The sequence below is a fragment of the Coenobita brevimanus genome, chromosome 72 (assembly GCF_032717465.1).
Source record: "Coenobita brevimanus isolate Jiangsu-jjx chromosome 72, ASM3271746v2, whole genome shotgun sequence".
Lineage (NCBI taxonomy): Eukaryota > Metazoa > Arthropoda > Malacostraca > Decapoda > Coenobitidae > Coenobita > Coenobita brevimanus.
The window spans coordinates 7,220,955-7,245,136 of record NC_137025.1 but is presented as its reverse complement, the minus strand read 5'-3'; the positions used below and the strand labels follow the sequence as shown (position 1 = coordinate 7,245,136).

Below are 24,182 nucleotides of genomic sequence, written 5' to 3'. Positions count from 1 at the left end.
GTGAGGATGTCTGTGAACACCAGAATTGAAGAGAGTATACTGAGATGGTATGGTCATGTGGAGAGAATAGATAATAAGTGTGGTGAAAAAGGTATATCTGTGCGAATCTGAAGGAGGAAGGAGGCGATGTAGGCCAAGGAGAAGGTGGAGGGATATGGTGGATGAGTATGTGAGAAAGAGAGGTATGGAAGTTTGTGAGGTTAGGGGACTGAAGAGAGATCAAGCTGGCTGGATGAATGTTCTGAGAGGTGCATGATCAGGGATTTGGCACCTCTTTTTAACATGACAGCAAACTGACTCTTTCAGATACATTTACATGAAGCTACAGAATGTGGTGATTGTTTCTGAAATAACAGATACAGCCAGGATTCTGGGGGCTTGAATGATGAGTGCTAAGCATGGCCCATTGGACTAGGCAAACCTGGGCTGTCTGGACATTGCTACTCCTCACCCTGCCCTAGAGTAGGAAAAGTGGTCCGGTTGTTGTTGTTGTTGATGATGATAAAAGCAACATACTGTATACTGCGGACTATGCAAATAAGAGATTATTTGGGAAAGAATGGACACCCACCAATAATAATAATAATAATAACAACAATAATAATAATAATCATTCATTCATTCATTGCCAGACGCCATGTATCCCAGACAGGGTGGCCAAGGGCTTAGAGTTAATTGTTTTACAGGGAGGGGCACTAATCCAATAATAATAATAACAATAATAATAATAGTAATAATGAGTGCTGCAGCTGCACAAGACTTAAATGAAGGAGTGTTAGTGCCAACTTTAACACATATCACACCTTCTATTCACATCTTTAGTAATGGCCGCTGCAATCTCACAATCAAATGAGGTGGTATCTCGGATTGCCACCACCGGCAGGGTAGGGCTGGAGGCACAGGGTCCTCCCGGTCGCTATCAAGCGACTGTGCCAGCAGCGACTGTTGCTATTTCCGGAAAAACTCGTCGGCGAAGAGGTGACGGTGTGGCCTTATTCTTTACCAACATCCGCGGCCTTACCACGAATTTAAACTCAGTTCATTTTTTCCTTCAGTCCATATCCCCTTTGGCCCTTTTCCTCACAGAACCACAAATCTCACCCTCTACCGATATATCTCCATTTTGTTTTCCCTGTTACCATCTCCTTACAAACTTTCGAAACAAGGGCGGCACCTGTTGTTATATCAAATCCCAATATGCAGTTGATACTATTTTAAACTTCACTTCATCCAGTTTTGATTACTCATTATATAAATTAAATTGCCAAAACATTACCAAATATATCTGTGTAGTTTATCGTTCCCCCAATGCTTCTTCGGAACCCAGTGTATTTGATTCCATATCCACTCAGTTGAGTAACCTTGACCTTGCCCTTGGCAATGAAATTACCATTTTGGGTGATTTTAACATACACAATGTTGAATGGCTATTGCATTCTGCCCGGACTGACGACGCTGGTCTAGAATGCGAGCTATTTGCGGAATCGTTTAATCTCACCCAGTTGGTAAAGCAACCAACCAGAATACCTGATAACCCTGACCATAATGCCCATCTCTTGGATTTATTCTTGACAAATAATCCAGATCAATACAGGATAGAGGTACTGTCACCACTTGGATCCTCTGACCACAATCTCATCAAAGCCTCATTAGTTAACCCTCCTACACCTCCCCATTCCGAACCTGTCAGGGTGACCCGATGGCACTTTGACAGGGCAGACTGGGATGGATTTAGAAATTATCTTGCTGATGTTCCATGGCAGTCTTTCTTCTCTAGTGATCCCAATTCTACCCAGTCCCACATTTGTGACTTAATACTAGCTGGTATGGATTTATTCATACCAAGTCAACAATTCACTAAAAGATCAAACTCTCCAAAATGGTTTGATGGCAATTGTGCCAGAGCAACAGCCCAAAAGTCATTAGCATATAACTCTTACTTAAAATCAAAAACACCTGAATCACTCTCCCAATTTAAAATTGCTAGAAATCATGCAAAAGCTGTATTAAATCTATCCAAATCAAACTTTCTTCAAAAGCAAGCATCAAAACTACTTAACAACCCTAATGACAATAGAATATTCTGGTCAACTCTTAATTCTTTCAATAATAACTTTAACAAGTCATCTTCCATTCCCCCACTAAAATCTTCAGATGGCAATATTACAAATGACCCACGTGGGAAAGCAGATATCTTTGCTAGTACCTTTGCAAGAAACTCTACCATAGATGATACCAGCCAGAATGTCTCAGTACTGGAACTTGATTCTCCCGAAATTGCCCCACTTAAAATACAGACAAGATTTGTAAAATCCATCCTAGACAATTTACCTACCAACAAAGCTCCAGGTCCAGATGGAATTCCGCCAATTGTTTTGAAAAAGTGTTCCCCTGAACTTGCCTCTGTCCTAGCTAAATTATTCAGACTATGCATACGTACTTCTTTATTCCCAAATTCATGGAAAGAAGCCAATATCCACCCAGTTCCGAAGAAAGGAAGTTCGTCTGACCCCTCCAATTACAGACCAATAGCTATCACATCTTCTCTTGGTAAGGTATTTGAAACTTTAATTAATAAGCATATTGTTAAACATCTTGAATCCAACAACTTAATTAATGATAGACAATACGGTTTTCGCCACGAAAGATCCACCATTGACATACTCAATCTCTTAACTCATACCATCCATCAATCAATTGATCTTTTTGGAGAAACTCATGCAGTAGCTCTTGATATCTCTAAAGCTTTCGACAGAGTATGGCACCGTTCCCTGCTGTCCAAACTCCTTGCTATGGACTAACGTCTTTTGTTCCTTTGATTTCTTCTTATCTTAGTGACAGGAAAATAAGAGTAAAAGTAGATGATGTATATTCGAATTTCCACTCAATTAACACCGGCGTGCCGCAGGGATCAGTTCTGGCGCCAACCCTATTTCTGGTTCATATTAATGATCTCTTATCTGTCACTCATAATCCCATTCACTCATATGCAGATGACTCAACACTACATAGTTCATTCACACTCAGACATCCATTTACAAAGTCTAATATCTCTACCTCTCAACTCAATACAGCCATCTCCATAAATGAAGATCTATCTACAATCAGTGAATGGGGACAAAACAACCTTGTCTCTTTTAATGCTAGTAAAACTAAATATATACAGTTTACCAATAGACAGATATTGCCAGACTCGTACATTACCTTCAGTGCTACTAATATTCCCATCTCCAAAAGTATTGAAATTCTTGGTGTCTCACTTAACAGTGCCCTCAGCTGGACCTCTCATGTCAGATCACTTGCTAAAACCGCCTCAAAGAAACTTGGATTATTGTACAGAGTCCGTAACTTCTTTCGCCGATGAGCAGTTAGCTATAATTTATAAGAGTCATGTGCGCTCTCAGCTTGAATATTGCTCACCCTTGTGGAATGGTTGTGGAGAGGTTGCATTAAGGCAACTAGACAAAATTCAGAATAAAGCTGTTAGAATCATTAACAACCCTGCCATTACATATAAACTACCTCCCCTGCAAGTAAGAAGGAATGTTGCCTCCCTTGCATTATTTTACAGATATTTTTTGGCAAATGCTCAGACGAAGTTGCGTCCATGGTGCCACCTCTCCATGCCTTCCCTCGTGCTACACGGGCATCTGGTAGCGCTCATGACTGGAATGTCACTCAACCATATTGCAGAACTTCTGCCTATCAGAATTCTTTCATTCCCCGAACTGCATCTCTCTGGAACTCGCTTCCCCAGAGTTGTTTTCCTCCAAATTTCAACCTACAACTCTTCAAGTCTAACTGTTACAGATATTTTATGAACAGAGGACACCAGTAATCTGGTGTATGGATTATTTTTTTTTCTCCATTTGTTTTTCCTTCCTCCGTTCTGTTATTAAAAAAAAAAAAAAAAAAAAAAAAAAAAAACATGGATATGAGACTGTGGTGTGGCATGAAAATGAAAAGTCAAGAGTGACAGCAGTGGAGATAGGACTGCTGAGGAAAATATGTGGAGTGGTGGGTGTCCATGAAGGGTGCTGTCTGACTGATGGTTTTGGATGGATTTCATGGTTGGGCTTGTGTATAAATTTGTGAACTACAGCCTTCGAAAAAAAAGGGATGGACATCTTCTATGGGGTGTAACTCCAGGACCATGGATGTACTCACAGGAGGGATGCCAAACTCTCGCTCTAGTGTGTCGAAGGCCAGTTGATTGTTGGCAGCAGCAGCAACTGGTGTGAGAGCCTCAAAGTCTATCAGGTCAGGCCGGTACCGGTGGATGATGGCACACAATGCACGCCCATCCTGCACGTGACCACATGGTTTGGGTTAGAAACTATGTTCTCATCAGGCCTAGATCTGACAGTGTCAAGAACAAGTTCAGCATCATCATCCTGGACTCTTTTTCTCCCCTAAGGATAAGGTGGGATTGGGTCCAACAGGCTCAGACATATAAACCCACAAAAGTTAAAGAGGTATCAACAGCATGCACAATGGAATACGTAAGATACTGGTTCATATATCAAACCCCGATGTTCTGGCTCTAACTCACAGACCTCATAAGAAATATCACTCAAGTGAAGAGGGACACCTTCATATGGCAGCACTAATATGACTGGGCAGCGAGGCAACCCGGCAATATAAACATTCCTCAATCCCTTCCCTATCCCCGAAAAGGAGATTAACAGACTATGGAAGAAGAAACTTCAGCCTGAAGCCTACTGGATTCCTGTTCACATGAGCCTGAGGTTGCTACTAATGCCAATACTTCGCTGTAGCAATCACACCTACAATCACTACTGAACTTCACTAACCTTAAATGAGGTGGTCATATCAACAAGGTGGATGGAAGAGTAAAGAGCAACTTGCTTCTTGCACCACAAGAGCAGTGTGTCTGGGTGGATGAACGAGTCTGCAGAAAAAAATATATAAATTCACAAAATTCTACCATTATACAGAGAATCAATTTCCTGTTGCTCTGAACTGTAAAACAACACTACAGAAACACATAACAGGATCTGTAACTACTGGGAGATATAAATATCGGCAGCTTTATCCCTGGCAATAAAAAAGGTCAAAAAGTCACTTCCTGGAAAGGCTTGAGAGAGTTTTCAATTAGACACAAATGCAGAACTTCAGGAATGTTATACAGTACTATGTAAAATTGCTAAGGCATATATGAAAATAAAACGATATTATTAATTTCCAAAAGATTGCACATCAGAACTTTAGTCTTGCTACATTTAGATTATTTTATTTCTAACAGGAACACTGTTTACATTTCAGAAGTTAAAAATTACTTGATTTAACTACCTGATTAAAGTGCTTCACTTTAATAATGCCGGAAAAAAAAATATATGATACACCTGAAGGGCAGAAAAATAACCAAACCAACAATGAATACTTTAAGCAATACAGTACTTCAGAGTGAAGACAAAATACTATTTTGTGCAATATTATGTTCTTTTAAACAATATGTGTAATTGAGCTTGCTTTACCATCTACTTACTGTTTACAGAGCAATAACAATATACATCTACATCTATATATACATATATATATATATATATATATATATATATATATATATACACTATCAGTATAATACAAATATGGGCGATTGTGTGTGTGTATGCGCCAACGCAAGATCATGCAACTGTATGAGTGAAAGAAGAGTTCTGGACAAATGTGGAAGTGTCCTTGGAAAAGTTTGGAAGGAATGAGAGAGTGTTTTTGATCGGTGATATGAATGGTAAAGTAGGGAATGTGACAGTGGATGGAATAGTTGGTGAGTGGGGTGTGGCCGCTGAGATAGACGAGAGTGGCAGTACGTTAGTGGACATTTGTGCTGGGAGGGGGTTGGTGATAGCCAATACCCTCTTCAGGCACAAAATGATCCACAGGTATACATGGCGAGTGATGAGAAGGATGGGTGGTGAACTGAATGAAAGGAAGGCAATGACTGATTATGTGTGTGTGGATGAAAGGATGCGAAAATGTGTAATAGATGCAAGAGCTTATAGAGGTTGGGGGAGTGGACTTTCTGACCACTACTTGGTGGTGGCCAGAATCAAGATCCATTTAAGATGGAGAAATAGAAGAAGGGAAGGACAGGAAGAAGGAGTATTTGTAAGGAGAGTGGAAAGGTTACAAGAGGATGAGAAAAAGGCAGAGTATAGGAGAGAAGTGGAGGAACGATTGGGCAAATATGAATTGCAGCAGATGGGGGACGTGGAAGGTGTGTGCAGGATATTCACAGAAGAAATATGTGCAGCATGTGATGTGGTGTGTGGGAGGAAGAGAAGACGGAGGAGTGTGCAAGGAACAGCGTCGTGGAATGAAGAGGTGAGACAGGTTGTGGCACAAAGGGGGAAAGCATACAGTGAATGAATGAGAAATAGGGGCGTGGAAGAAGTTGAGAGGCGGAAGAGAGAGTTATATGTACAATGAAAGAGAGAGGTGAAAAGATTAGTAAGAGAGAGTAAGAAGAGAGCAGATGAGGAATTTGGAAGGAATTTGAGTGTAAAGTGGAGGGACTGTGAGAAAATGTTCTGGAAAGAGGTGAAAAGAGTAAGAGGGAGGAAGTGAAGTTAGCAGGGGAGTGAAAGATAAAAATGGTAGATTACTAGTGGAGAAGGGAGAAAAAGTGAGCAGATGGAGAGAACACTTTAAGGAATTGTTGAACACAGAGGATGGAAGTAATGAGAGTACAAGTGGCTGGGGAATGGCTGGGAGAAGGAGGGAGGTGAGAAGACAGGAAGAAATCAGTAGGATAGAAGTTGTGGAAGCAATGAAGAAAGTTAAATCGGGGAAAGCCCCAGGAATTGATGGAGTGTGTGGTGAAATGCTGAAGCATGGGGGAGAGATAGTAGTAGAATAGATGTGGAAAATGTCCAGATTGGCCTGGGAGGAAGTAGAGTCCCGGAGGATTGGAAGTCAAGTATAATCATTCCCTTGTACAAAGGAAAAGGGGAAAAAGAAGTGTATGGTAATCATAGGGGCATCTGTCATCTTAGTATAATAGGAAAAGTGTATGGCAGGATACTCATTGACAGAGTTAGAGAAAGAACAGAGGAATTTGTTGGAGAAGAACAGGGAGGCTTTAGGAAGGGGAGAGGTTGTGTAGATCAGATATTCATTCTTAGATCTTTAGTGGAAAAATTTCTAGAGAAAGGAAAGAAGTTGTATGCGGCTTTCATGGATTTGGAGACAGCATATGACAGGGTGGATAGACAAGGATTGTGGAAAGTATTAAGAATATATGGAGTAGATGGGAAGTTGTTGAATGCTGTGAAGAGTATGTATGATAGTGCTAAGGCTGCAGTGTGTGTGGATGGTGAACTGAGTGAATTTCTCTCTTTGAAGGTTGGGTTGAAACAGGGATGTGTCATGTCTCCATGGTTGTTCAATCTGTACATGGATGGGGTAATAAAAGAGGTACAAGGTAGGGTAGTGGATGTTGGAGTGGCCCTGGTGAGTGAGGGTAGTGTTTGGAAACTCCATGTACTGTTGTTTGCAGATGATACTGTGTTGTTGAGTGAAGACGAAGGAGAGCTGCAAGGCTTGGTGGATGAGTTTGGGGGAGTGTGTAAGAAATGGAATCTAAAGGTGAATGTAGGGAAGAGTAAAGTGATGGTCTCTGAGAGAAGTGAAGTCAGTGAATGTACAGTGAGGTTGGATGGTGAGGAATTGGAAAATGTGAGTACATTTAAGTACTTGGGTAGTGTGATGAGTAAGGATGGAGGTTTGGAGTGTGAAGTGCTTGAAAGGTACAGCAGGGAAGAAAGGTTGCTGGTTCCTTGAAAGCAGTGATAAGAAACAGGGAAGTGAGCATGGAAGTGAAAAAGTTACTACATGACAGTATTGTGAAACCAACTCTAACGTATGGAAGTGAAGCTTGGACGTTGCTGGAAGGACACAAGTCAAGAGTGAGAGCAGTGGAAATGAGTTATTTAAGAGGAGCCTGTGGAGTCACATGGAGAGACAGGCTGACAAATGAGAATATAAAGAAGCATTGTGGTGTGGATGTGGATGTGATAGGAAGTGTTAGGAGGAATACACTGAGGTGGTCTGGCCATGTGGAGAGGATGGAGGGTGAAAGACTGACGAAGAGAGTGTATGTGAGTGAGGTGGAGGGGGGGAGAGGGAGGGGGAGGCCGAGGATGAGATGGAGGGATGGGGTGGAGAGGTATATGAGAGAGAGGGAGGGGTGAGTTGGGAGCGGAGCAGTGAAATGGTGGGGGACAGGGCGACGTGGAGGCAATTTGTTTGTGGCCACCCCGAACAGGATTGAGGCGTCTGGCAATAGATAGATAGATAGACAGATAGATAGACAGATATACTGTACCTTACCCTTGAATATACTGTAGTGCAAAATCATCCCACACTGCAACTAACTACGGGCCTTAAACCTGGCCCACAGTAACTGCGGCCATAATATGACCACCATTCAGCTACTTCTCACCACAAAAGATGGTGAAAGGAGGCTTGGAAGGATAATATGGGCCAGTGAAGTGGTGAATTCATTACAAATGAAGTGGTCAGTGGACTGGGGAGGGGGGGAAGGGTCATATACAGTAGATGACATTCAAAAAACATGCTCAAATAAAAACAGCCAAATAAATTGAAGCAAAGCCTATACATATCACATTGGAAGAGATGGTGTTTGACTGCATTGGTATGTATTGCAAAAATGCATATCCCTTGTTGTCATTTTTAACAAATCTACATCATAACACATTAAAAAAAATAAATAAAAAAATAACAACAATAATAACACTACAGTGAATGTTGTAAGATCCTACACTGGAACAGAACCAAGCAGGCAGATATGCAGTAAGTTTTACCTGTGGCTGGATGGGAGAGTCAAATGGACACAATATTTTTATTGTAGCAACATAATTCCAACTCAAAGACAAAAGTATATACAAGTACAAATATATATCCAAAATAACTTCTATTTCTTTCCTTTCCCACAGAATACTGAAATCCCTCTTTGTAACTTTTTCCACCTTTTCCCTTACACTCTACTATGTTCTAATTCAGTTTTAAAAGTCCTGAGTTATTACTTTTGTACTTTCACTTCCTGAAAGCTTTACCAAAATCTATCTATCTATTTATTGCCAGATGCCTTAATCCCATAAGGGGTGGCCACAAACAAACCACCTCCATGTCACTCTGTCCCCTGCCATTTCACTGCCCTCCCACTGGCTCACACCCCCCTCACTCATATACCTCTCTATCCCTCCAGCTCATCCTCAGCCTCCCCCTCCCTCTTCCCCCCTCCACCTCACTCACATACATTCTCCTCATCCATCTCTCACTCTCCATCCTCTCCACATGGCCAAACCACCTCAATGTTTTTCTCCTAATGCTTTCTATCACATCCACATCTACACCACAACCCTCCTTCACTTCCTGATTTGTCAGTCTGCCTCTCCATGTAACTCCACATGCTCCACTCAAATAACTCATTTCCACTGCTCTCACTCTTGATTTTGTCCTTCCAACAAGGTCCAAACTTCACTTCCACATATTAGAGTTGGTATCACAACACTATCATGCAGCAATTTTCTTAATTCAATACTCACTTCCCTATCTCCTATCACTGCTTTCAAAGAACCAGCAACCTTTCTTCCTTGCTGTACCTTTTCAAGCACTTTATCCTCCAAACTTCCATCCTTACTCATCACACTACCCACATACTTTAATGCACCTACAATTCCCAATTCTTCATCATCCGACCTCACTGTACATTCAGTGACTTCATTTCTCTCGAAGACCGTAACTTTACTCTTCCCTATATTCACCTTTGGATTATGCTTCTTACAAACTCTCCCAAACCCATTCACCAAGTCTTGCAGTTCCCCTTCGTCTTCACTTAACAATCCAGTATTATCTGAAAACAACAATACATAAAGTTTCCAAATGCTATCCTCTCTCAACAAGGCTGCTCCAACATCCACTGCCTACCTTATAATGTACCTCTTTTATAACCTCATCCATACACAGACTGAACAACCATGGAGACATGGTACAGCCCTGTTTCAACATTCATATAGAAAAATTCTCTCAGTTTACTACTCACACACACTGCAGCCTTAGCACCCTCATACATATTCTTCATGGCATTCAGCAACTTCCCATTTACTACATATATTCTTAATATTTTCCACAGTCCTTGTCTATCCACCCTGTCATATGTTTTCTCCAAATCCATGAAGGCCACATACAACTTCTTTCACTTTTCCAGACACTTTTCCACTAAAGACCTAAGGAAGAATATCTAATCTACACAACCTCTTCTCTTCCTAAAACCTCCCTGTTCTTCTCCAACTAATTCCTCTGTTATTTCCCTAACTCTGTCAATAAGTACCCTACCATATACTTTTCCTATTACACTAAGAACTAAGAGGACAGATGTCCCTATGATTACCACACATTTCTTTTCCCACTTTTCCTTTGTCTATCTATCTATATACCTAGGCTGCTTCCCCCAAGGAAAGAGAGGTAGCCAAGACAGGACGACACACTCCCCATTTACTCATCCATTCAAACACATACATTCGCATCTTAGTCCCAAAGGGGAGAACGGACAGATCCTCACTGCACCACACCGCACAAGGGTCAACTGCACAATGCAATCAGTGACATCCGCAGCAGGGCCCGACAGCAGGACTGGTTTACCCCTGCCACATCATAACAGACCCATCCCCTTACCTGCACCTGACCTGACTAGCTGATCAGACCAAATGCAGAAGAATATCCCCTCAGGGCTGCGTCATCACTTATTCATTCACAATTTCTCTCCATTTATTTCTGTCACGCACAGCCACTCTTCCTTGCTCAACAGACATCCCTCTCACATCCAGCACTCTCTTCACACTGTCCATCCATCCTATTCATGGTCTTCCTCTCAGCCTTACACCTCTCACATCAGATCTAGTTATCTTTTTCACCAATCGCTCATTATCCATTCTCTCCATATGCCCAAACCATCGCAACACCCTCTGCTCAACTCTACCAGCCATCTCCCGAACAACTCCAGTTCTCCTTCGCATTTCATCATTTCGCACTTGATCCATACGCGTCACTCCACACATACGCCTCAGACACCTCATCTCCATTACATTCAAACTTTCCCTCTCTGCTACACCCATATTCCATGTTTCAGCCCCATATAACGAAGTCGGTACCACAACACCCTCATACAGCCTTCTCTTTGCATCCATTCTAAGCGAACAACATCTAAACACTTTTTTCATTCCTCCCAGCACTTTTCCTACTTCATTTATTCTAAACTTCACTTCTGCATCTATTCTTCCATCCACAGTAACATGTGACCCTAGATAATTAAAACACTCTACCTCCTCAAGCAACTCGCCATTCAAAACTATATTCATCCCCCTACCATCTACCAACCTCGTACACTTCATCACTTTACTTTTATTCTCATTTACTCTCAATTTCCTCCTTTCACACACCCTTCCAAACTCCTCTACCAACTGTCTCAATCTCTCCTCTGAATCAGCCACCAGTGCAGTATCATCTGCAAACAGCAGCTGCTTCAGATTCCACTCTCCACCATCAACATTCACCAGACTCAGGCCTCCACCTAAAACTCTTGCATTCATCTCCCTTACAACACCATCCATGTAAATATTAAACAACCAAGACGACATCACACATCCCTGTCGCAGCCCCACTCTCACGGGAAACCAATCACTCACAGCATTTCCCACTCTTACACACGCTCTACTATTTACATAAAAACTTTTCACCCCTTTTAGTAACCTACCATCAAGTCCATACAATCTTAAAACAGTCCACAAAGCCTCACTATCAATTCTATCATACGCTTTCTCTAAATCCATAAATGCCCAAAACACATCCTTGCCTTCCGTTAAATACTATTCACACACTTGTCTCACACCAAACACCTGATCCACACATCCCCTCCCTCTCCAAATGCCACACTGCTCATCACCAATCACTCCCTTTGTACCCTCTCTAACTCTCATAATTAACACTCTACCATGCACCTTACCTACAACATTCAACAGACTTATACCCCTAAAGCTAGTACATTCATACTTATCACCCTTGCCTTTATACAAAGGGACCAGACAAGCACTTGCCCAGCCAACTGGCACCATACCTTTCACAAAGCACACATTCAACAATCTTACTAACCAGTCAACAATAGTCACTCCACCACCCTTCAGGCATTCCACAGCACACCCATCCATACCTGCAGCTTTCCCTGTTTTCATCTCCTTTACTGCCTTCTCCACTTCCTCCTTCGTGATCAAAGAATCATTCAACTCTCCCAACACATTTATTCCTTGCACCCTTCCATCCGCCACAATCTCAGCCACCCTTTCCTCCTCTACATTTAACAATCTTTCAAAATACTCTGCCCATCTCTTCCTTACTGCATCCATCTCAATTAACATCCTTCCATCCTCTGCTTTTACACGTTCTTCCTTCCCAGACTCTCCCTTTCGCACCCTTTTCACCTCCTTCCAAAACATTTTCTTATTCTGTTGAAAATTCTCTGTCAGCCACCTACCCCACCTCTCATCTGCTGCCACTTTAGCATCATGCACAGCCCTTCTCGACCTATTCCTCTTTTCCTTATACCTTTCATGTGACATCTCATCTTTTCCTTTGTAAAGAGGAATAATAATACCTGACTCCCAATCCTCCAAGACTACCTTCCTCCCTGGCTAATCTGCACATCTTCCATAACAGCATTTTACCACACACTCCATCAACTCCTGGGGCTTTCCCCATTTTGACTTTCTTCACTGCTTCCACTACTTCCATCCTACTGATGTCTTCCTCAGTCTCACCACCCTCCTTCTCCCAGCCATTCCCCAACCACTTATACTCACAATAGGGGTGCTCACCATCCACTCACTCAATATAGTGCTGCTCTCAGGTGTCTGCCCTTTCCTCTCCTCCCTCCATTCCTTCCGTCTCCTTCTGTCTTTCTTTACTTCATTCTTTCCTTGTCCTTCTGCCTATGGGTGACTTTACACCCCCTCTTTTGTCTTTCTTTCCTTCATTCTTTTCTCTTCCTTCTGCCTATGGGTGACTCTACACTGAGTGACAAACCAATTGGGTTCCTGTACACAAGGAAACCACTGGGTGGTATGCTGGGTGGTAACAATATAACCAAATTATGATGCCTGGTGATGTAGTGGGTAATTACAGCACTCCAATCGGATTGAGCTAGTGAAGATTTATATCCAAGGGACGGTTGGGGTTTTCTGCTCACGTAATGCCACTCAGGGATAAGTAAGGCTGGTCACTCTCATCTTAAATGTCAGGACCAACTTGCCTAGCCCTGGGCTCCTACGTTCCTCATGGAGCAACATTGGATTGGATGATGGATGGACTTTCATTCTCTATGTTTAACAGTTTCTTGAAGTGTTCTCTCCATCTGCTCACTTTTTCTCCCATCACCACTATCAATCAACCATTTTCATCTATCACTCCCAACTAACTTCTTTATCACCATGTCTAAATCTACCTCCTTCCAGAACATTTTCTTACATACCCTCCACTTTAAACTCAAATTACTTCCAAATTCCTCATCCACTCACTCCTTAATCTCTTACTAATCTTTTCACCTCTTGCTTCCTCTCTACATATCTCTCTCTCTTCTGTTTCTCAACTTCCTCCATGCTTCTGCTTCCCATCCACTCACTTCATGCTTTCAACTCCCTCTTCCGTCTCTCAACTTCCTCCATGCCTCTGATTCCCATCCACTCCCTATATGCTTTCTGCTTTTGCACCACAGCTTGCCTCACGTCTGCATTCCACCATGCTGTTCCTTGCACCCCCTTTTGTCTTCTCTTAACCCCACACACCACCTCACATGCTGCACAGATTTCTTCTGTGAAAATCTTGCATACACCTACCACCTCCCCATCTGCTCCAAATCATTTTGACCCAATTGCTACTCCACTTCTCTCTTATATTCTATCTTTTGCCCATCCTCCTGCAACTTTTCTACCCTCTTTGTATGGACTACTGTACTACTTCCTGTCCTTCCCTCCTTCTATTCCTCCATTGCACTTGAATCTTCACTTTCACCACCACCAAGTGGTGGTCAGAAAGTCCACTCCCCCCAACCTCTGTATGCTCTTGCATACATAATATACCTACTCATTCTGTCATCGACAAACACAATGAATCACAGTCTTCCATTGATTTAGTTCACCACACACCCTTCTCAACACTTGTCACGTATACCTGTGGATCATCTGATGCCTAGAGAGTATTGGCCAACACCCATCCCCTCCCCGCACAAATACTGTTATACATTTCTTGTTCTGTTCTTCCAACTACCAGAGAATTGTGTACAGTTTAGGGGAGACATCTTACATTAAAGAGATTAGACATTCCTCATTAATCACGTCACTCCAATAATGACATTATTGTAGCATTCCTAACTTCAAATGATTTTATTATTTTGCTAAACTTTTTGAACTGGAGGGAGTAGATACAGCCTTCATTTAACTGCCCAATCTGAAAACATATTCCTAAGATGATTAAAATCAACTGTAGACTGCAGGACAGTGACTGTAGGGTTAACCCCTTTAGTACGATTTTCTTTTTAATTTCATTCTTGCATCTGTGAAACTATTTTAACAATTCTGATGAGACCTCGCATAGTTAAGACTTAACCACATTCCTCCTTCCCTTCTACATTTCTTACTGTTTACACCCTTCTCTACAAGGTCACCTGGTGGTGCCATGAATAAACCCAGAATAATGTCCTCGCAGTGAAGAGGCAGTTATTAATGCCTTTCCTACAGCTCCTTCAAACTAGTGGAGTCAGAGAAAGTCTTTTGTATTTTATTCATGCCAATTCCACATTATTTTATTTAGCTCCTGGGAGACTCGAGAGATATGTTGTACTAGAAAGGTTAGATATAGCCACAATAAATGCCTCCACAACTAGAGATCCTCCACAAGCTGAGTGAAAATCACTGACAGACTGCAGGAATAAACTAAAAAATAACCCATCAGACTGAAAGGTGTCATCATACTGACTGGGTTACTCATGAATACCTGTACCTACATACTCTTCTCATTAATCACCTTAGTTCATGGACTCTTCCCTAAGCTGAATGAAAATAGGTGGAGTTAATAAGAATTAAATATATGTGGTATCATGGTACTAAAAGGGGTTAATGGAGACTTTTTACCTACTTCAGTGCAATGGGATTCTCTCTCCTTAATCAAATTGTTAACAATTGGCCAGATTAAAATTTAAAAATCAAAACATCAGGTTAAAGGAGTTAATCCTGTCTTTTATATCTCATCTCATCCTCTCAACTTCAATCTTGTCTTTTATAAACACTCTTCACATCCTAATTCACCCTCTCACTTCCATCTCCTCCCTCACTCCCAATTTCTTTATTCTCTCATGTAAACCCCTTTCCTAGTCTGGCCTTTCTTTTTGCCTCTGCTCTTATTATCTCCCTTACCTCTTCGTTTTCTCTTTTTGGGGAAGTCGTCTGTGGAAGGTCGGAGCTGTGGCTGTTCAGTGGCATCAGCAGGCAGGACAGGGGTATCAGTGTCATACAAACTGCGCACTTGGAATGGCAGCACCGCACGCAGGTTGATGGTTGGGTAGCGGGATGCCGGGTCCAGAGTGTATGACAGGTGGTCTGGTGGTGAACACATACACAATGAGCAATGCATTTTATATAAACAGATAGATATAGATGGATAGATAGATACACTGATTAGGCAGACAGACATAGATAAATACATGTGTGTGTGTGTGTGTGTGTGTGTGTGTGTGTATATACTGCATATATATATATATATATATATATATTAAGTGTACATTTTGCACACTGGTGAGCGCGGGTTCGCCTCCCGCCAGAGTTGTAAAAACTTTGGGAAGCGTTCACCAAGCCACATGCTACTTTGGTGGACACAAGGGGTGCTGTGGTTGAACCAGTGTTGCATACTAACATGCTTGCACCCAATCGGCTTAAGGCAGGCCAATTACACATGGTTCACAGACTACATACACATCCAATGCCACTACAACACTACAATCACAATCACAACCACTTCTCACTCTACATACAGTCTCTACCAGAGGGCCTAAGCCACTGGGTAGAGATACATTGGCTGTATCGTCCCTGCTTCAGTAAGGATAGGCCGGTCCTGCAGTGGACCTCAACGGCTGATGATGATGATATATATATATATATATATACAGTGTTTGACAGAAGTATGTGGCGCCAGGTGCCCCCCCCCCCAACAAAACAAACCTTTCAACTATGGAAAAAATATGTAAATAATGCATTATAATTACCTTTCATGCTTGGTAGGGTTTCCTTTGTGCCTTTTCATGGACCTGAGATGTCGTGGAAGTGAAAGGGCCAGGTTCCTCAGGTGCTAGGGTGATATACTTGCCCAGGACTCATGAATGGCTACTTCCGCTCAGGCAAAGAGCTCATGTCCTTCCCTTGGAGATTCTTCTTTACGAGGTACCAGAGGTTTTCTATCGGTTTGAGGTCGGCGCAATTGCCCGGCCAGTCTTTCATGAAGGAGACCTCGCAGTCATGAAGCCAGTTGGTGACAGATTTGGCTTTATGAGCAGGTGCACCGTCCTGCTGAAACACTCGTGCACCTGTGAGCTCGAAGGACTCAGGTAAATTATCACAAAGCAGCTCCAGGTAAACATCTGATTCACTCTGCAGTTCCTGGGAAGCACAAGTTTCCCCAACCACTTACCAGAGAAACAACCCCATACCATCAGTGAATCAGGATGTTTAACTGTGCTTTCCACGTAACGGGGGTCAAGCGGGTCACCACCTCTGCGCCGGTACACTCGCACTCCTCGATTACAGGTTACGGTCAACGTTGCCTCATCAGATCACAACACTGACAGCCATTGGTCCTCACCCCAGGTAAGGTACTTGTTAGCAAAGGCAAGCCTACGAAGTCGCTGGTTACATGTAAGAAAAGGCTTTCTCACAGGCCTGTGGCTTGTGTAACGAAGTTCATGGACTCTTCGAGAAACAGTGCGCACTGAAACCTTGCCAAACACTTCCGGGGTGCTCTCCTTAATTCTCCTTGCAGTCACACAAGGATTAGACTCCACTGCACGTTTGAGCACATTAACAGACCTCGGGGAAGTTTTCCTGGGCCTACCAGACCGTGGTTTCTTTGTAGGAATGTCACCACTGCTTTCCACTCTGTAACAGGCACACCACCTCCACACTGCTGACCGAGCCACACCAACCAAATCACTAATTTCCTTCGTGGAGTGGCCTGCCTCCTTTAGAGCAGGGTGAGGAGCAGCATTGTACATTTGTGTGTGTGTGTGTGTGTGTGTGTGTGTGTGTGTGTGTGTGTGTGTGTGTGTAGAAATATATATCTATAAATCTATCTATCTACAGGGTGACCCAAAAAAAACTCCCACATTTCAAAGATATATGAAAAAAAAAATGGTTAAAGATAATCAAAATATTATTTGTACATGTGAAACTTCATTCAACAGTTTTTTTACATCATGTTTTAAAGATGACATCCTCCAAATGGTGGCCGTCATTGTCTAAAAACGCTGGGAGGCGATTTCTGAAGGCTGCCATGGCTTGACGGATCATGTCGGGTGGAACAGCGGCTTTCTCCTGCTGAATTGCAACATTAAGGGCTTCAAGAGTTTGGGGTTGATGAGTATACTCCCGTGATTTAGGGTTGCCCCACAGAAAAAAATCACAAGGGGCAAGGTCAGGGGAACGGGCCAGCCACCTAACATCGCCAGGCAACGAGATCACCCAATCCGGAAACATTTCCCTCAACACTTGCAATGATCTTCGAGCCGTGTGTGCCATAGCTCCATCATGCTGAAACCACACATCGAGTTCTTCAAGCTCGTGATGTTCGAGTTGTGGCCTTAGAAAGTTTTGGAGCATATCAATGTAACGGTCAGAAGTTACAGTAACAGTTACACCACCCTCTTCAAAGAAATAAGGACCCACGCTGCCAACATTGGCAACAGCGATGGGGCTACCTTAAATCACGAGTGTATACTCATCGACCCCAAACTCCTGAAGCCCTTAAGGTTGCTATTCACCAGGAGATAGCCGCTGTTTCACCCGACATGACTCGTCGAGCCATGGCAGCCTTCAGAAATCGCCTCCCAGCGTTTTTAGACAATGACAGCCACCATTTGGAGGATGTCATCTTTAAAACATGATGAATAAAAACTGTAGTGAATGAAGTTTCATGTGTGCAAATAATATTTTGATTATCTTTAACTATTATTTTCTCATTTACCTTTAAAATGTGGGAGGTTTTTCTGGGTCACCCTGTATATATATATATATATATATATATATATATATATATATATATATATACTGTATAATATATATATATATATACAGTAAAATCTCAAATTACGACAGTTTAGAATTCGACGAATCAAATTTCGATGCATTTTGGAGTGGTCTGCCTACCTTACTTTTTGATCCAAATGCGCGAATTTCGATGCTCTCAGGACCAGACTTCAACCAAAACAAGCAAAAGATAATATGATTGATGCGAACGAAAATGCTAGAAGTGAAGGAAAATTATAAAAAAAGTATGAGCCTAACCATATGTGGACATGCATTTCACTGCAATGTAGTTGTATGTATTTTCTTTGAATTTTCATCGCAACTTACCTGTTTCAAAATGGCAAGCAAGAGTGGTTCTTTGAGAAGCAGTGGTGATGTACAAGAGCAGCCTGGCTATCTCTAAATCTTTGCAGCCAAAGGAAAAAATGGCAGTACAGGAAAGAGCAGAAATACACCAAGTATACACTTGCTGACAGTATGGCAATACAATGCAGAACTACAGTTACTTAACCACAATTATAGTTCATAAAGTTTACAGGGGGTGTGGGCAAAATATCATGATTTTAGGTAGTTAGGTTTGGAGGCCCCGGACCCAAACTAATTTTTCCCATAAGAAGTTCAGTTTAAATTTCAATGTTTTGAATTTAAATGCGGTTTTTGGGTACATATGTCCATCGAAATTTGAGATTTTACTGTATATATATATATATATATATATATATATATAGTAAAGTATACATACATACATACATGTGTATATATATATATATATATATATATAGTAAAGTATACATACATACATACATGTGTGTGTGTGTATATATATATATATATATATATATATATATATATATACAGTATATATTGCATATATATAGTAACCTCTCTAATATCCGGACACCCAATAACTGGACACTCCAATGCCCCGACATTCTGGGCCCGGGCCTTCGGACCACCCCCCCCCCCCAAATCATCCGTAATTTGAACTTGGTGCGGAATGCCGAATAGATGTGTTTACGCGCAGTCCCTTTCTTCTTCCCCTCCCAGGCTGCCGCATGTGCTCATTTTTGTGAATAAACAGTGAATAAATTGCAATACCTCACAACAAGACCAAATGGAAATTTACAGTGTTGTGCAGTGCTATGTAATTAGATGTAAGAGTGCAAAGGATTAAATGCAGAGTGCAAACTGGTGGTTGAAACTGGCATGGCGCAAGTAAGAACAGAATGTGCAGTGTTAAACAATTTTAATTCACAGTGCAAGAAATTAAGTGCAGCACAACACTGGATTACTGTATGTGCTTCAAGAGCACCTTCACCACTGTCAGAGCCATAAAGCCCCTGGAATCCTGGCCCTATCTGATATGCCAAAAACATTCACCACATTCTGTAGCTTCACATAACCATATCCGACAGTCAATCCGGACACTGTCACGTTAAAAAGGGGTGCCAAACCCTTGATCATGCGTTTCTCCTCACAATATTCATTCAGCCAGCTCGATCTCATCAGTCCCCTAGCCTCGTCGACTTCCAAACCTCTCTTCCTCACACATTCATCCACCACGTCTCTTCACCTTCTCCTTGGCCTACCTCACCTCCTCCCTCCTTCAAACGCACTCAGATATACCATTTTCACCATTCTATTGTTATCCATTCTCTCCACATGACCATACCATCTCAGTACACTCTCTTCGATTCTGGCATTCACAAACTTCCTCACTCCACTTCTTACAAGAATCATATTATTTCGTATCCTATCCACTCTCTGTACTCCACATACATTCCTCAGCAGTCCTATCTCCACTTCTCTCACTCTTGACTTTCAATATACCACACCATAGTCTCACATCCACATGTTAAAGCTGGCACCAACACTCCTTCATGCATGCCTTGTGCAACTGCAACACTCAAGCCTCTGTTTCCTATCAAAGCCTTCAATGCACCAGATACTTTCCTTCCTTGTGTCACTCTACTTTCGGCTTCTTTTGCACATTTTCCTTTTTTTTCTATCACTGCACCCAGGTACTTGAACTCCCTCATTGATTCCAGTCATCTCCATTCTCTGTAACATCGCACTAAGAGTCACCTTCTCTCTCAATAACCATCACTACTCTCAAGGCACACCACTCACAGATATCAGCAAAACTCTGCACTAGTCTACCAAGTTCTTGTCCAATATTTGCAAGTAGTACTGCATCATCAGCATACAACAAATCTGAGACATTCTATTCATCACCATTCATTACCAACATCATCCCCCTCTCCATTACTCTTGTTTTTACTTCTCTCATCACCCCATCCATATAAATACTGAACAACCATGGGGACATCACACAACTTTGACGCATGCCCACACTGACCATGAACCACTCACTTAGATGCCCATTAACCCTTACACATGCTTCACTACCATGATAAAAATTCTTGATGGCACCTAGCAGCTTACCATCTACACCATACATTTGCAGAACCTGCCACAATCCTTCTCTGTCTATTTTGTTGTATGCTTTTTCCAGATCCATGAATGCCATAAACACCTTCTAGTCTTTCTCACAAGCCTTCTCCACTATCTGTCTCACTGCAAATATTTGATTTCCACATCCTCTGCCACTCATAAAGCCACCCTGTTCATTACTCACTAGGACTTCTGATATTTCTTACTTTCTCTATAATAATTCTTCCATAAAACTTCCCTACCACACTAAATACCTTATGCTACGATAATTCTTGCACTCACTATGCTCAACATTATTTTTGTACAGGGGTACAATCAGTCTTCTTCCACTCTGCTGGCACAGTTTCACTCATCCATGCCATCTTACATATTTCCAACATGCACTTCATTCCATTCTCTCCACTACATTTAATCATCTCTTCTTACACTTCATCAACCCCAGTTGCTTCCCCATTTTTCAGCCGCTTCACAGTGCTCTTCACCTGTGCGAGTGACACGTTTCCTGGCACTGCATTTCTTTTCTGCACACCCCCAAAACCACACACCCCCAAAACCAGTCATGGTTACAGTGGCTCTGCCCTCTCTATTCCCATTCATCAGGCTTTCAAAATATTCTTTCCATCTGGTTCTTACTTCATCCCCATGGGTTAATAATCTACCACCTGCATCCTTCACACCTTCACATTTCTTTCTGCTTTCACTTATACATTTCTGCAAGTCTTTCCAGAATAACTTCCTATTTTCAGAGTAGTTTGCATTCATTTTTCTTCACAGATCATCATTTATTTCCTTTTTCCTCTTCACTAGTCTCTTTACATGCTTCTTGCTCTCAACTGAACCCCTGTCCTGTAACCACTCCAGCCACCTCTTCCACTTTTCCTTTACTGCTCTCTTAACCTCTTCGTCCCACCATGCCGTACCCTTCTTCTTTGCTGTTGAGGGAGCGCATTGATAGTTCGGCCAGGATGATGGTTCGGCCACTGGCCTTCCTGAATAACGTAGGGGACCTAGATCATTGAGATTTCACATGAAGTTGCGTGATCTTGCCGACAAATGGCACATGTGTTTTTGTTTTGGTTGGCCGGGAAACAGCAACATCAGGTTAGATTTTATGATTTTTCATGACCCCTATGTACTTTTTCGGTGATCCAAGGTAAGCAGTAGCTCCATTAATACTTCAGGGTTGTTATCCATATATAGTGCAAATATCATTTATTGTCTATAGGCGACGTGAGAGTAGATAACACTCGAACAGCTTATGAACTCTGGGTTTCGGGGCGCCATGTGTATATCTTTATACATGGGGGATGATTCGGCCACTTGAAGTGAGGGATGGTTCGGCAGGGTTGCCAGGTGGCCAAACCATCTCTCATAATTATCTAATGACTTATTTTCTCTATTTAACAATTTTTTTCTATCTATCTATCTATCTATCTATATACCTAGGCTGCTTCCCCCAAGGAAAGGGAGGTAGCCGAGACAGGACGACACACTCCCCATTTACTCATCCATTCAAACACATTCATTCGCATCTTACCCCCAAAGGGGAGAACGGACTGATCCTCACCGCACCACACCGCACAAGGGTCAACTGAGCAATGCAATCAGTGACATCTGCAGCAGGGCCCAACAGCAGAGCTGGTTTACCCCTGCCACATCATAACAGACTCATCCCCTTACCTTTTTTCTATAAAATTACATATTCTCTCTCTCTCTACTTTCCCTCAGAAATTGATGAAGCTTCTGTTTCAAGAAACGCCATAATTGGAGTATTACCTGAACCAGTTTCACAAAGCACTAAGCGAAGGCAAAGGTATTACAACTTTGGATTTCTGTTTCACTGGATTTAAAATGCGTTAAGAGTAAACAGCATGTAAGAGAAGTAGCTTTCATTTGACTCAGATATTTTCTTTCACAAAATTATAGTTTTATTTTATCTGAGATAGGCAAGAGTAGAGCCATTTAATTTCATTATAAGGAGATTGTTTGTTCCTTGTTTCATTAAAAGGAGATTGTTTAGGTAAAAATAAATCCAATAAATCATGTCAGCACAGACGAAAATTTGATTCTTAATTTTCCTACTGTATTTAATTCTTTAATTGAGCCCCAGAGGCAAGTGGCCAAATCATCCCACATGGTGGCCGAATCATCCACACCAAGAGGGATGGTTCGGCCATTTTGGAGATCTTAAGAGTTTGGATTACTGCCAAGAAATGACGTAAGTTTAGGAACTGACAATAGCACACAAAAGAGCCAAAAGATGTGGCTTCCTCTTGGAATAAGCAGATTTTAAGAATTTCTTAAACTTTATTTATTATGATTTTTTTTCGAAAAAGTGGCCGAATCATCACCGCCCTCCCCTACTCTTGCCATTCGACTTGCATTTTTGACATGATAAATTACACTTACAATCAGTTTCTTGGAACATAAGCCGATTGTAAATAATGGACTACCTGTATATCTAAACCAGTACAACAGTGTATACAGTGTGTGTTTTTCAGTTCCTGGTACCCACCTCTTTCATGACAGTTTGAGATAACATTCCTTTTCCAACTAATCCCACATTATAGCCGTTAGTGGATACTTGAAATAACAAAATAGAATAGTTTTGTTTTCTGTATAAAGGTTCCAACATGCTTGCATGCATCAGCCTTAGTCACCTAATAGTGGCTCTCTATGGTACTTAGTCTCTGGTAGCTTCCCATTTCTGTCCTCAGTCCCTTAAATCACATCTCAGAGCAAAATATCATACACTGGTTTATGTAGATATTCTTTTCTAATATCAACACTTTCCCTATTTCCCTTGCCTATCCTTCACCATATATTTACAAGTCATGAAAGTAAACACATGAGACAAGTAGATACCTTTGCTAAGATTCTCTGGTGTGGTCTGAGCAAGCAGTCTGTAAATGCTCTCCCTCTCAGCCAGTACCTCCAGTGGTGTGGCTCGGCCCTGAAACCACGACCTCACCATCCACCCAGCATCCAGGCAGCTTAGGAATCCTCGTGCACATCCTGATCCCGTTGGCCAGAATGGCTGTAGTAGGAATTGTGCATATTTTAAGAATAATCAAACACTTCACTTTTCACTGCTACAAGCTATGTACTGTATCCCTGCTTGTCATAAAAGGCGCCTAAAAGGGTTGGCGGAGGGTTAGTGCCCCTCCCCGGAAAACAACTAACTAAAAAAACAAACAATAAGCCTCGGACAAGGACTGACCAAATGATGACGACCAAGGACCGGACAAAGGACTTGGTAATGGCAACATGGAATGTACGAGGAGCGAATGATGAGGTGAAAGAGAGAGAGATTGTCCAGGTGCTTGAGGGTGCAAAAGTGGATGTATG

At 41.9% G+C, this 24,182-nt stretch overlaps 1 protein-coding gene across 1 annotated transcript in view; it reads right to left on the bottom strand.

The window, feature by feature from the left end:
• Mical (Molecule interacting with CasL) overlaps positions 1 to 24,182 on the bottom strand; it is a 302,955-nt gene that overhangs the window by 176,632 nt on the left and 102,141 nt on the right. The window contains exons 11-14 of the mRNA XM_080278020.1: positions 23,700 to 23,871; positions 15,504 to 15,686; positions 4,815 to 4,912; positions 4,168 to 4,305 (exon numbers count right to left, since the gene is read on the bottom strand). Coding sequence (XP_080134146.1) covers positions 4,168 to 4,305; positions 4,815 to 4,912; positions 15,504 to 15,686; positions 23,700 to 23,871 — 591 coding nt within the window. The remainder of the gene's footprint in view (positions 1 to 4,167; positions 4,306 to 4,814; positions 4,913 to 15,503; positions 15,687 to 23,699; positions 23,872 to 24,182) is intronic.